Source organism: Nomascus leucogenys, chromosome 6, assembly GCF_006542625.1.
Source record: "Nomascus leucogenys isolate Asia chromosome 6, Asia_NLE_v1, whole genome shotgun sequence".
NCBI classification, from domain to species: Eukaryota; Metazoa; Chordata; class Mammalia; order Primates; family Hylobatidae; genus Nomascus; species Nomascus leucogenys.
Window position 1 is genome coordinate 7,136,931 of NC_044386.1, and position 15,471 is coordinate 7,152,401.

At 37.4% G+C, this 15,471-nt stretch overlaps 1 protein-coding gene across 1 annotated transcript in view; it reads left to right on the plus strand.

Moving 5' to 3' along the window:
* The window catches only part of ADCY2 (adenylate cyclase 2), a 434,401-nt gene that overhangs the window by 337,358 nt on the left and 81,572 nt on the right, over positions 1-15,471 (plus strand). The window contains exon 15 of the mRNA XM_030813903.1: positions 12,682-12,766. Within this exon, the coding sequence (XP_030669763.1) occupies positions 12,682-12,766 (85 nt within the window). The remainder of the gene's footprint in view (positions 1-12,681; positions 12,767-15,471) is intronic.

The following is a 15,471-nucleotide window of genomic DNA, read 5'->3' on the forward strand; positions in this document are numbered from 1 at the left end:
CATGAGCCACCACGCCTGGCCTACTTGGAGATTTTAAACGTATTATATGGAAATATCACTTCTTTTATTTTTTTTGTTATTATTTTGAGACAGAGTTCTGTTCTGTCACCCAGGCTGCAGTGCAGTGGCACCATCTTGGCTCACTGCAACCTCTGCCTCCCAGGATCAAGCAGTTCTCCTGCCTCAGCCTCCCGAGTAGCTGAGATTACAAGCACCTGCCACTGCACCAGCTAATTTTTGTATTTTTGGTAGAGATGGAGTTTCGCCATGTTGGCCAGGCTGGTCTCAAACTTCTAGCCTCAAGCAATCCGCCTGCCTCGGCCTCCCAAAGTGTTGGGATTACAGGTGTGAGCCACTGTGCCTGGTGGAAGTATCACTTATTTTATTGTGTTCCTTAGGGTTGATAAATATGTGATTCTGCCATTTAGTCTATCTGTTAAGTCTGTCCTTGTATTATCTGTAATTTTGTCTGTATGTTCATCAACAGCAATGATTTGGGTCCACGGTAGTCTTGTATGTTCTGAGTTGTAATGGCATCACTATGGGATAGATTTTAGTGTATTTTTGCCAGATATCTCTGGGATTCACCAATTCAAGTCAAAATATTTTATTAAATCCTTAAACTAAGGTTCCTGCACTAAGGAGGTCAAGTGAATTTGGGTAACACCTATTGGCATGGAGCGAGATTGGTGATCCCAATTTTCAAAACTGACCTTTTCTTTATGGCCCCAGTCAGATAGTCATCTTCCCTAAAAATTACCAGACTGGTGGAGAGTTTTTCTGTTTCTTGTTCCTTGGTGGGACAGCCCTTCAGGGCCCCTGCCTTTATTCAAGAGTTCAGTTCTAATTTCATATTAGTCAAATGCCTGGGAGCATCACCTCCCTTGGGTAGATATCAATCTTACACCGAGAGCAGGTATTAGCCCCTGGTTTCTCCTGGGTCGTTTAGCATCAGCACCTCTCAGCAGTCTGCATTTGAATATCTTCTGTGTACTACAAATCTCTCTTTCTTGCCTATTATCTCATCTCTTTAAAGAAACCATTTTGCTGTATTTTATGAAGCATTTTTGTTAGAATAATAGTGCTTCTCACTTCTGCTGACTTGTTTTCTTAACTCATTAATTATACTTTTGCTTTGTTTCGTTTGTTTAGCTTTTTTGTGGTAAATTGCCTCATGTGTTTTTGTAAAAGGGAAAGAATAATTAAATGAGTGAGTGAGTAAATGAATGAATGAATAACTAATAATGGAGAAATTTGTTACCCGGAAAGGACCAGTAAAGGGAGGTGTTTTCCTGAAATGGAGCCCAACGTCATCCTTATTCAGCCTATAATTGTTGAATCTGGCTCTAGTCTCAGAATTTGAACAGATAGAATTAAATTATTGGTTGACTCCTCTTTTTGGAGCTGCTCTGTCACTCTGTCTGCCCTGTAGTATAACTTTATCAGAAATGTGAGCTACCTTCAAAGACCAAAAATGATTTTTTTTCATTGTTTTTAAGTAGTTTCATTCATATTATCTGCCGGACTAAATGGATTATGTTTAACCAGTCATGAGGGCAACTGTTAAAACAAGGATGAATTTTTTTCTAGCACAATTTAGGTAAATAACATGTGTTTCATTAGCCCAAGAAAAATTAAGAATAATGATGTTTCACTTAAGAAAAATTAATAAACCAAATTATAATGTTAAATATCTTAGAATTATTATGTCTACTTAGATCTCTAATATCAGTTTCATTACTTATTTCAACACTCAATACTAGAGGTGGTAAAACGTGTTCAAATCCTGGGATAGGTTGTACAGTGTGACATAGACAATTCTTGCTGCGGGATTAGACATAAGGAGTATGAGAAAGTAAATTTTGCAGGGTTTTTAATTTTGTTTTATTTTGTCCTGAACAACTGGAAAAAATATTGCCATTTACAGAGAGAGAATCCTGGGGCAGGCACAGGTTGGGGAGGAAGAGCAAACTCAAGGGCTCAGTTCTGTACATTAGATACATGTGCCTGTTACACATCAGGTGCTAGAGTTTCAGACAAAAGGGAATATGTGACCTATAGAATTTATAGAACCTCCATTGAACCCCCTATAGCTCCTATAGATTCTATAGAGCTGGGTGGAGATACAATCTGAAAAACCTGCACCTATGTAGTATTTAAATCCAAGAGACGGGATGAGCTCCCCCAAGTAGAGGGTATAGGAAGAGACGACTCTGTACTTTCTGGGGAATACAGTGTGTCTGAAAATTCACACCTTCAGCCCTTATCATTGCTGTAAAGGTAGAACTCTTCTTACTTGGCCAAAAATCATCTCTTTTTTCTTTCCCACATCTCAGAACCTTCAAGTGTCCAGAACATCTCAAAGCTAAGTCCTCTCATCAGAGAAAGACTACTGTAATGGTGATGAACATTTAAATTCCATTTCTTCGTTTCAACTTTTGATTCTTTCTTTCTTCTTTTCTTTTTTACTGAATTTCCTTTCATTTTGAAGTTCTATCATTTAAAAAAGAGGAATTTTTATTTCATGCTAACTTTAAAAGAAAAGTTTGCTTCCTTTGGTTCTTATCATCCTGACTGAATCCCACGCAACAGATGTGAGTGGAGAGCTGATGAGAGGCTTGCTTTAGGGAGGAAGTAAGGGAAGGGAAGTCAACCAGGAAAGAGTCCGTGAAAGTCATGACATTCAATAGAATGCCAAAGACATCATTATTTACCCAGAGAGATGGCTTGTAATTAATACATTTCGTAGGCTTTTTGAGGGGAATGTGTGTCTCCACTGGACTTATCTCATCAACAAATGTGTTTCTCACCCCTGTCGGGGCCACCTTTAAGCAATTCATTGACTGGGGAAAAAAAGCAGAAAGGAAAAAGGACCTTGTCCAGAATCAGCCTCTTCCATATTCCATAACAATGCACTTGAGTAAAGCACCAAAGTCAAAAATAAACACTAAAAGTAATTTTTCTTGCCTCATGACAGGGAAGACTCAAGTTTGTTTTTTAGTAAGTACATAATAAGTTATGCTTCAGGGTTAAAAAGAAGCAGTTTTGCAACTGGGCTGTTAATTAAAATTGATTAAGTTACACCAACATCTTGGTATACTTAATGGACCTGAACATGCTTTTGACAGAACAGGCAGGATAAATGGTTATAATTAAGAGCATTTGACCAACCGTTACTTTCTCTCACAGTATTTCTTGTTCCCTGGTGTCTTAGTCCATTTGGACTTCTCTAACAAAGGACCATAGACTGTGTAGCTTAAGAGCAATAGAAATTTAGAAGCCGTGGTTCCAGAAGCCAAAGTTTGACATCAGGGTGCCAGCATGGGTGGGTTTGGGTGAGGGCTCCCTTTCAGGTTGCAGACTACTGTCTTCTCCTTGTATCCTCACATGGCAGAAAGAAATAGCTAGTTCTGTAGCCAGTTCTCATAAGGGCACTAATGCCACTCATGAGGTCTCCACCTTCATCACCCAATCACCTCCCAAAGTCCCCATTTCCCTAATACCATCACATTGGGGGTTAGGAATTCAACAGATGGATTTTGGGGGGCAGAAGCATTAAGTCCATAAGAACTCAGATGGAAGAGAGGTCCATCTGAACATAAATGCCAGTATGCCACAGACTAGAATACTGAACAGCCTGAAGTTGAGCATATTGGTGAGAGTTTGAGCCACCCCAAGTCTGAATCTCAGGTTGTCACATACTTTTCTATATGCAAGACCATATCACCTACAAATTAAGATAGTTTTACTTCTTCTTTTACAGTCTGATGCCTTTTATATTATTTTCCTGCCCAATTTCCCTGGTTAAAACCTCCAGTACAAAGTTAAATAGAAGTAGCCACAGCACACATCCTTTCTTATTCAATCTCAGGAGAAAAGCATTCAGCCTTTCACCATTAAGTATGATGTTAGCTGTGAGTTTCTCATGGTGACCTTTTATTAAGATAAGGAAATTCCATTTTATTAATCGTTTGTTGAGTGTTTTCATTGTGAAATAGTTTGGATTTTGTCAAATCCATTTTCTGCAGCTGTTGAGATGATAATGTGTTTTTTCTTCTATTCTATTAATGTGATCTACTAATAGGTTGACTGATATTCAGATATTAAAGCAACCTTACATTTCTTAGGTAAGCCCCACTTGGTATTGATATATAAACCTTTTTACTTGTGGCTGGATTCAATTGACTAATATTTTGTTAAGGATTTTTGTATCCATATTCATAAGAGATACTGATTTCTACTTTTTTTGTGATGTCTTTGGTATTGGTGTCAGGGTGATACTGGCCTCAGAATGAGTTAAGAACTGTTCCCTTCCCTTCCATTTTATGGAAGAGTTTGTAAAAAATGGATATTAATTCTTCTTTCAAAGTTTTGGGCCAGGCATGATAGCTCACACCTGTTATCCCAGCACTTTGAGAGGCAGAGGCAAGTGGATTGCTTGAGCTCAAGAATTTGAGATCAGCCTAGACAACATGGCAAAACCCCTGGGCAAAGGGGCAAAACCCCATCTCTACCAAAAATACAAAAATTGGCCAGGCATGGCAGCACAGGCCTATTGGTCCCAGCTATTTGATAGGCTGAGGCAGGAGGATGGCTGCAGCCCGGGAAGTAGAGGCTGCAGTGAGCTGTGATTGCACCACTGCACTCCGGCTTGGGTGACAGAGCAAGACTGTCTCAAAAAAAAATTAAAAATTAAATGAAAGTTTGGGAAAATTTACCAGTGAAGCCATCTGCACATGAACTTTGTAAGTAGATTTTTTTAATTACTAAGTTAATCTCTTTACTTTTTATAGGTAAGCCTATTTATATTTTTCATTTCTTCTTTAGTCAGTTTTGTGTGTCACAACATACTTTTAAGAATGATCATCCCTGCTTAAATGGGCACGTCATACGTTACAGCAAATCAAAAACAGATAGTCAGCTGTATTAGTAACACTGTATTCTTTTATCAGCTCTTAATAGATTTTGACATTTGAGGAAGGAGTAAGTAGTGGTCATCAGATACATTCATAAAAAAATGTTAACAACTCTTCTGGGATGCTCTTCACTGTGTCCAGCATATTATTATAAAATAGAAAGAGTCACATTTTAATACCCTTATTGTTTTTCAAGTCTATTTGATCTGACTTCAGAATGTCTCATCAACTCTCTTCATAGTGGAATAATTATTCAAAAAAAAGAAACATTGAAATGCATTTTAGGAAACAAAGGCCTATATAATTCATTGTAGTAAAAGAATCCATTATTTAAACTCTGATTCACAAAATAAACCTTATGATTTGTTAGTAGATTAACACATAATTATCTCTAAATCAGTTGATATGTGTTTAATTGAAGGCCAATATAATTCCATAATCCCTTGTTCCATTTATAAAAAATATTAGAGTATGGCATAACCCAAGGAATATATACATATTTGCTCAATACTTCTAATGCTAAATACTTCCAGTACAAACTTTTTTTGCTGTTTTCAAAAGAAAAAAGGAAGGAATTTAGAGAAGTCACTCTTATAGTTCTTCCCTAGGTTTCCACCTAACTATTAATGATATTATAGTGCCCAGAGAAAGCTTTATCTAGTTAATGGATTAGGCTCCAATAAAGAAAACAAATTGCCTTAGGTATTTCTGAAAGGGAGTTTAATAAAAAGAAGTATTTACAGAATGACAGAAAAGCTGATAAACCAAATAGGGGATAGTATAGTAGCCATGATATTAGCAACAGAAGAAACCTTCTACCACCTCTAGACTTGTAAGGAAACAGGATAGAGGTGTTGTTGTCAGAAACCCAGGCTTCTGGGCTTTCTTTCAGATGCTAGAACCATGCAAAGCTAGAGCTAGATGAAGGTAAGGTGTTGTTTGACAAGGATCTGGAACTTTAGAAAAGGCAGGAGTTGCAGGCCATTCAGAAAATGGCTGCTAAGTAGAGAGTAAGAGAAATACCCAATCTCTTTCCATTGCCTTCCAGTCTCCCACCAGTTCTCATCGGCCAAACTAGCTAGAAACATTTGACAAAGAGTCTGTGAAATGAAGTCTTTAAGAGATGGATAGAAATATACTTGAAAGCAAACAAGAAATTACCAACACACTTAGTGACAAATTTTCCTAAATTTGTTAAAATCCATCACTCTCCAAAGGCAAGAATCTCTATGAACATCAAGCAGGATAAATATGAAGGAAACCACATGTGGCATATTATAGTCACACTTCTGGAAACCAAGGGAAAAAAGAAAGAAAAACATTAAATGCATCCACAAAAAAAAGACATTACATACAAGGGATCAATGACAGAATAAATGGCTGCCTTCTTATCAGAAATGTTGGAGAGCAAAAGACACTTGAACATCTTTAAACCAATGATAGGAACATGATCAACCCTGAATTAAACATTCAATTCAAATACTCCTTTTCAAAGTCGAGATGAAATACATTCTGCAAGTAAAAAAAGAGGGGATTCATCACCAGCAAACCTACAGGATATGCTAATGGAAGTTCCTCAAGCTAAAGTGAAATTATGTCAGAAGGAAACAGGAATCTAAGGAAGGAATGGAAAGTATTGGACATGCTTACTTTATGAGAGAGTATAAAAGACAATGTATTTATTTTTCATGTCTCTAAAAGACAACAGGTGATCTGATGCAAAAACAATGACATGTGACATATACTGAGAATTCTTATGAGAATGGGGTTAAATTGTTATGTCATGTATTTTTTAAAGTGGCACAATATTAATGCCAAATAACTAATGATAAGTTAGGAAAGCGTGTATTAAGCCTTGAGCAATCACTAAAAATAAAAGAAGTATAGCTAAAAAGCCAAGAGGAAATGAAAAATACTTTTAAATATTTAATTAATAAAATGACAATAATGGAAGAACAGAAAAACAAAAATAAATGAGACAAATATAAAACAGATAGTAAAATGGTAGGTTTGAAATAGTAGCAACAAATGTAACAGACCACACTATACAAATAAAAGCAATGGGGCAAATAAACAATAGATAGCCAGAGGGCAAGATTAAATTCAAGCATTATAAATGGGAAAGGACTAAACACTTCAAAGGAAAGTATGACCAAGCCATATACTCTCTACAAGAGATGCACTTTAAATACAAGTTAGGTAGCTTGAAAGTGAAAGGATGGAAAACGTATCCGATGTAAACAATAAGCACAAGGAGGCTACTATACATATATTAATATCAGACAAAGTAGTTACGAAGGCAAGAAATATTAACAGAGATAAATATAGATAGTGAGTAATGATAAAAAGGTCATTTCATCAGGAGGCATAAAATCATAAAATGTGCTTATACCTAATAACAGATCTATAAAAGACAGATACGAAAGCACTTAACCTACAGTAGACCATAAAAGCATCCTATGCATATCTGACAAAATCAAAGAAAAAAATGAGACAAATCTACATCATAATTAGATATTTAGTGTCTCTTTTCTAATTCTTATTATTATACCAATAGGAATATATAGGAGGTCTGAGCAACATTATCAACTTCCTAAAACTAATTAATGTTTCATAAAACACTAAACTGAATTGAAAAATACTTGTTTACTTAAAGTGCACATGGAACATTAATCTACAAAGATAGTACTTATACTAGGCCATAAAAGCATCTCCATAAATTTGAAAATACAGAAACAAATATGAAGACAAAAAAAATCATATGGTCTGACATCTAACCACACTAAAATCAAATTAGAAATCATTAACAATAGAATATTTTAAAATATCCCCAAATATTTTAGTGTTAAACTATATGCTTCTAACGCAGGAGTCAGATATGAAATACAAGAGAAACGTAAAAATGTTTAAATATCAAAATGTAATGTATCAAAATGTGTGGGACTGCAATTAAAGCAGCAATTTAGGGGGGAATTTGTAGCTTTAAAATGCTTTAAAATTAGAAAAGAGGAAAGAGTTAAAAATCAGTTGTCCAAATTTCCATCTTAGGAAGCAGAAAAAGATGAGCAATTTAGAATCAAGCAATTAGAAAGGAATAAATACTAAAAAGAAGAAATCAATAAAATGGAAAACCATCAGTAGTGAAAATTAATAAAGCCAAAATATGGCTCTTTGAAAAAGACTTTGAAAATTCCTCAACCACTAGCAAAATTGATCAAGAAAGAAAAAGAGAGAAAATCACAAAGCACCCAAACTAACAATTTAAGGGAAAAAAGAGGACTCACTACAGACTCTACAGATATTAACAGGATATATATGAAATGCCATAAATTACTTGAGGCCAAACAGATTTACAATTTAGATAAAATGAGTTTCTTGAAAAGACTACTTACCAAAAACTGAAACATAATAGAAAATTTAACTGTGCATGTATCTATTACATTTACTGAATTTGTTTTAAAAATTTTTCCCACGAAGGAAACTTCATACCCAGATTATTTGTGTGTGAATTCTACCCAACATTTTAAGAAAATAAGCTAGAAAGAATTGGTCAAATATTAACAAATTTTATATTTGTGAATGGATAAAAATGTCTTATTCATGGAAAGAGGCTAAAAGATTGGGGCTACAAACCAAGGCCACATCTACACCATGTGTAGGAGATCTAGCTGAAATAAAATGAGAAAGTTTGGAAATAAAGAATATAGAATAGCTATTCCAGGAAACAGCTTATAGAATAAAGGAAATATCAATAATATAAATTCCTGACAATAAAGAATTCAAATGAAAGGTATTCAGCATTTAAAAAAATTTTATTATGATTCAGGCACCAAAAATTTAACAGTCATAAATATTTATGCACTTCAGAATCTCTTTGAAATAAATAAAGCAGAAAGTGTTAAAATGTTCAAATACGTGGACAAACCTACACTCCTAGTTGGAAATGTTAATATATTCTAACATTGACAAATCAAGTAAGCCAGCCCATTAGGGATTTGGCTAACTCATAAGGTTCCTTCAATAGTTATATTTAGAGAAACACTTTGTTACCAGCATAAAAAATACATATAATTTTCAAAAATTCATAAGACATAGCAGTTGAGCATATTTGTCACATCCCAGAAGAAAAATAAATTGTCAAAGTGAAATAAGAGAGGCCACAATCTCTGATGAAATCGTATGAAATTAGAAATAACAAGAACCAACCAAAAATAATATTCTTGTGGAATTTAAAATTCAGACTTCTGAGTCACTTTTAGTACTAAAAGAAAATGGAAATTGAAAGTATAGGCTTTTTAGAAAAGAGTTATAATGAGTAGCTATGAATTAAAGGTTGTGGGATTTGGCAAAAGCCATAACTAGTGGAATATTTATGTCCTTAAATGCACTTATTAGAAAATACAAAAGATTTTCTAATAAATGACAATCCAAGATAAAGCATATAAGTTTAAATAATGAAGAAGAAAGGAATTTTTAAAAGTTGAATCAGAAACTGATTAACATAGAAGGAAAGAACAGACCTTAATAATAAACCAAGAACTTATTCCTTGAGAAGATCAACAAAGCATGCAAACCCTCACAAATCTGATCTAAAGAAAATAGCATTAAGCATAAGAAATTACAAATATGGAGAGTTTTTAAATTATAAGAAAATATTGTATAGAATATTTTACATTTGAAAATCTAAATGAAATAGATAATTTTCTAGGAAAATTTTCAAAATTTACTGAAGAAACAGAACCAATAAACATAGCAGAAATGTGACATGTCTATTTCTAAAACAGAACCTGGATCAGGAATACAACTGGGTAGACATAAATCCAGACAACATCACTTAATGGAGGTATAACTTTAGGCAAGTTATAGAAGTATAACTTAGGCAAGTTCCTCAACTTCCCTGTGTATCAGTTTCTCTTGCAAAATGAGGTAATAATACTAACTACTGTATAGGATTATTGTGAGGATAAAGTGAAATATATATGTTCATATATACATAGCACTTGGCACATAGTGAGTACTCTATAGATGTTAGGATGTAGCATCAGCACCACCACCACTACCATCACCACCACCATTATCCCCATCACCATCCCTATCACCATCATCATTACCATCACCATCCCTATCACCATCACCATCACCCATCATCATTATCATCACCATCATCATCACCATCATCACCATCACCATCATCACCATAACCATCCGTATCACCATCACCATCATCATCACCATCACCATCTCGATCAGCATCACCATCATCATCACCATCACCATCTTGATCAGCATCACCATCATCATCATCACCATCACCATAACCATCCCTATCACCATCACCATCATCACCATCACCATCACCTATCATCACCTTCATCACCGTCACCATCCTCATCATCGTCATCATCACCATCACCATCACCTATCATCACTTTCATCACCATCACCATCCTCATCATCATCATCACCATCACAATCATCATCACCATGACCATCATCATCACCATAACCATCCGTATCACTATCACCATCATCATCACCATCACCATCCCTATCACTGTCACCATACCATCATCATCCCTGTCACCATCACCCGTCATCATCATTACCATCACCATCACCTATCATCATCACCTTCATCACCATCCTCATCCTCATCATCATCACCATCACCATCACCTATCATCACCTTCATCACCATCACCATCCTCATCCTCATCATCATCACCATCACCATCATCATCACCATGACCATCATCATCACCATAGCCATCCCTATCACCATCACCATCATCATCACCAACACCATCCCTATCACTGTCACCATACCATCATCATCCCTATCACCATCACCCATCATCATCATTACTGTCACCATCATCACCATCATCACCATCACCATCATCATCATCATCATCATCACCATCACCATCACCATCACCATCCCTATCAACATCACCATCACTATCCCTGTCACCATCACTGTATCACCCACTATCATCATCACCATCATTACCGTCACCGTCATTATTATCATCATCATCACCATCATCATCATCATCAGATAATTTTCTACTTGAGTTTTATCAAACCTTCAAGAAGATATCATTCATTCAGTATTTAAACAGTTTGTGGCCTAAAAAAAAAAAAAAGACGAAATGTTGTTTCTAAACTCAGCCTTGTGAATCTGGCATTACCTTGACACCGAGAAAAAGCTAGGAGAGCATAGTGCCCCCCCAAAAAAAAACCTGTCAGAGCTCCTTCGTAAAACAGAAGAGAAGATAGCAAATCAAAGCTAGCAGGTGAATCACTGTGGTCCCCTTTAGTCATGAGGATAATGGCAAGCGCCCTCCATAGCTCTGAGATGTGGGCTGGCACTCTTCCCGCTGCTGCAGGATCACATCTTACTCATCTTTGTGTCAGAAGAGCCTAGCATGAGCCTGGCCCATGAGACTAGTCAACAATCTAGGTGTACTTGGTATATACACACCCTCTCGCAGAGTCTTATCATCACTCATAAAATCTGAACAAATATTATTATCAAGCCAGGTGTTTGAAAGCATTGTGAATCATGTCCAGGACATGACTCAGTGCCCAAAAGTCATTGATTGGGTCAGGTCCAATTGTTGGTTTGAACTCAAGTTTTTGTAGATGTTGTTTGATGTGTGTCCCTGTAGTCATCTCTCTTAATGGAGTAGGTATCTGAGATAGAGAGTTGAGGGTGGCTTCTCATCATGACAGCATCAGGAGCGTTACTCAGGGCACTAACTGCTCAATTTGTTTCTCTTTCTGTGGGGCTCACAGGAGTGCACCTGCAGGAGGATGTCAGCTTGTGGCTGGCTTATATCTGGTTCTTCCATCCCATACATCGTTTCTGGATGTTACTCCTCTTCTTAGCCAAATCTTCTGTTTCTTCACTGTCTCTAGCCAACCTCATTGGCATGAGGTTCCATTTTGGTCTCAGACACCATCCAACCTCTCCTTGGATGTTCCATTTGCATTTCATCTTTGATGATTCACTGTGCTTCAGTCCTTTTTATACCTCTGAAACTTCTATCCTTGGATTAAACTAAGTTTTAAAAGGCTTTGAATTATTTAATTATTTAAGGGACCTTTCGGATATGTACACAATTCTTATAAATAAACCTGTAATCTGTCAGCAGCAGGATTTGCAACTCGGTAGGCATGTTTTTCACATGATCATGGGATGCTTTTGAGTTCATTGGCTCACTCAAGCAGGTAAAAAGCCTCGCTACACATTTTGCTGCATCTCTGTTGAACAAAATAGGTTGAATCTGGTTGCATGAGATTGGGAAGGGTGAGGACTCAATGTCTCCTGGGTCAACAGGAACAAGGGTGGAACTTGAGGACTTCCAGGCTATCAAGTTGAGGCTGTCCTTAAGGCGACAGCTGCCAGGATCTCACGGCAGTGAAGAGGCCACAGAGATGGGGGATGTGGCCAAGTGCCACATGAAACTGCCAGGAACATGAGCGAGTCATTTAAAAAGATTCTTTATCCTTCATAAAGAACTGATGCTTATGAGGCAGTTTGATTGAGTCAGAATAAGTTGATTGGCCATCACTGTGTGGACCCTTTTCTACGGACACGTGTGTGGCATTTTAGCTCCATTTTTATTTCTCAAAAATTTAGTAAGGATTGCAGTCCACATTTAATAAAGTCCTCATTAACCCAAAAGTATTACTGGTAGCTTTCCAGAATGAGAGAAACGATCTCCACCCTGACTTGCTGCTTTTTGTTTCCTGGTAGAACGTCCGTCCTGGGTATCTCCTTTGGGGCTGCGTTTCTCTTGCTGGCCTTCATCCTCTTCGTCTGCTTTGCTGGACAGCTTCTGGTAGGTATTCAAATGTGGCGCTTCTTTGAAAAGTATGCTCATTTCATGAAAGCTGATTTCTTGCCTAAAACTTTCTGAAACAAGGAGCTTATTGCTTTACCACTTCAAGAACTCCAGATCCCAGTTAAGGAAACACGCACCCTTCAATTCTATAACCAAGAATATAGACTGGGACAGCTTATGCACAACCAAGACGCAAATACGAAGATGATTTAAAACGTTCGATGTCACATCAGAAGTTGCATTCTTGCTTATTTGGTTCTGTCAATATATTTTTTTCATTTCCTCCAAGTTTTCAGAGTATTTATAGCAGCAAATGCAAGTATAATACGAAACTTTCAGTGTACAGGAGAATTAAAACTAACACAGGAACAGAAAACCAAACACTGTCTGTCCTCACTCATAAGTGGGAGTTGAACAATGAGAACACATGAACACAGGGAGTGGAACATCACACACTGGGGCCTGTTAGGGCATGGGGGAAAAGGGGAGGGAGAACGTTAGGACAAATACCTAATGCATGCGGGACATAAAACCTAGATGACAGGTTCATAGGTGCAGCAAACCACCATGGCACATGTATACCTATGTAACAAACCTGCACGTTCAGCACATGTATCCCAGAACTTAAAGTAAAATTAAAAAAAAAAAAGTAAACCTAATACATTGCTACATCCACTTTCAAGCTATAAAATGTTGGAGTAGTTGAAGAAAGCATATGTTAAAATATCTTTTATTAGTGTTTAATTTAAGCCAATCAGGTTTAAATGCTAGTTCTGGATATACAGATTAAATCTAAAATTGAAAGTCTAAAGCAAGTGTTGCTAGCTGGCCATGAGTCTATGAGAGCATTGTAAGGAAGCAGACAATGGGATAGAAGGCCCTGAAGATAAGCCACTGTTTTGTTTTGTTCAATGGAGATGAGCTGGGACAGAGAGGCCACTCTGAGCTTCTCAACAGCTCTCTTCCTTGCCCCCATGGGCATTCTCAAGAGAAGCTTCAGAGATTTTTTTAATAAGACTTTTAACATGATAATTAATAATCTATTATAAAAAATAAATAGAAATGTTCTTTAAAATATTTTTCAATGGATGCATTTTATGTGAGTTCTGCAGTTACAGACTATAGTCTAGATATTTTCACATTGTCAAAATTGATTTATTTTGCTGGTTAGACTGTAACAGACGCATTTAGATGACAGCGCCAAGGAAGCCTCCTGAGGTTTGTGGTCTGTCTGTTACCTCTCAGGACTATTGTGGCGTCTATGAAAGAATTTTTTCTCATTCTGCACGGGTTTACAGTTTGCATCTGTGGCTTTATTGCAATGTTGTTTTGCTTTTCATAAAACACACTACTACTGCTAGCAACAACATCAGGACAGTGCAATAGTGGCCTCTTAGAATCCTCATACTCCCTTCAAAAGCTCTGAAAAGCGGCAGTTCTGACCCCCAAGCTGTCCATTGCATTCCAGTCTGATGTACTGAAGGCCTTTGGCCAAGGCTGGTTAAGATTCCAAAGCTTGTCTCTGCCTTTCCGCAGTCGACTGTAAGCACTTTGCCCTCTGTGCCTTATACCTTTGCAAACTTGTGTGGATTTTATTTACTGTATGATAGTTTAGATGTTTCAAATTGTATTGAAAGCTCTTCCAAAAATGGAACTGTGGTTTCTGCTTTACCCAAATGCCCACATACCATCTCCATTCTCTGAAACCCCCTGAAGATATTGTGGGCTGTATAGAGGAGGGAGGACCCTTGGTTAATATGAATCTACTCTGAAAGGCCCTGATGGAACTCTTGGGCAAAGTTTGAAAATCATTATTGTAGAAAAAAGTCTGGTTTTCTGTTCCCGGAATCATCCCTCGGGTGGAAAGGCACAAAGGCACCATCATTGGTGGTTCCATTGGAAATCCCAACCTACTTCTGTGTAAGTCAGTTCAGATCATTGTGCCTATTAGCCATATTTATCATTTTCTATCCCAGGGAATCTGGTCTTGGATATGGGGGCATGCGGTATATTTAACGTATCAAGCTGACTCTTTTTCATTCTACTGTCTAAGTTGTTATATTAAAGAAACATAGAGCTGGGGGCAGAAAAAAAAATCTCAGAAACAACTGTGCTGTGTCTGTGGGAAAGCATTACTCCTCTCTGATGCCTCCCTTTCAGCCTCGCTGGAATCCCACGCCCTGCTGCCCCTGCCATAGCTCCTCCTGTGGCCAGCCTGAGGCCCCGGTAAGCTGTCAAGGTGACATCCACAGCTCCTCCTGCCCTCCCATCCCTGGAGCTTCCCAGGACCCTGGCCTCCACAGGCCACATGCTAGGAAGTTCTTTCTGACTCCGTGGTATCACAAAGGGACGATTTCAAGGCTACAAATAAATTGGTGCTTACCTCCTCCTCACAAGAAGCCTGTATGGTGTCAAAGTGCCCAGGAAGCCTAAACGTGACGACACTTGGTCTTCCTAAACTTGATTCCCTAAGATCCGTGAATGAGGCTCCCCCTAGTGGCCAGCTGCAATTCCTCCTCCTTGGATGTAATCCGTGAAAAAAATCAAGAAGGAATTCGTTTCGCTTTAATAATAGGTCCTTTTTTACTGTTTAAACCATTCTTTAAGGATTTTTTAAATTTGCAATATCAAATATATTGGTGTACAGCCAATTTAAGAAGGCTTAAGTGTACTCCACACTCTGCCATCCAAATTCAGTCAAA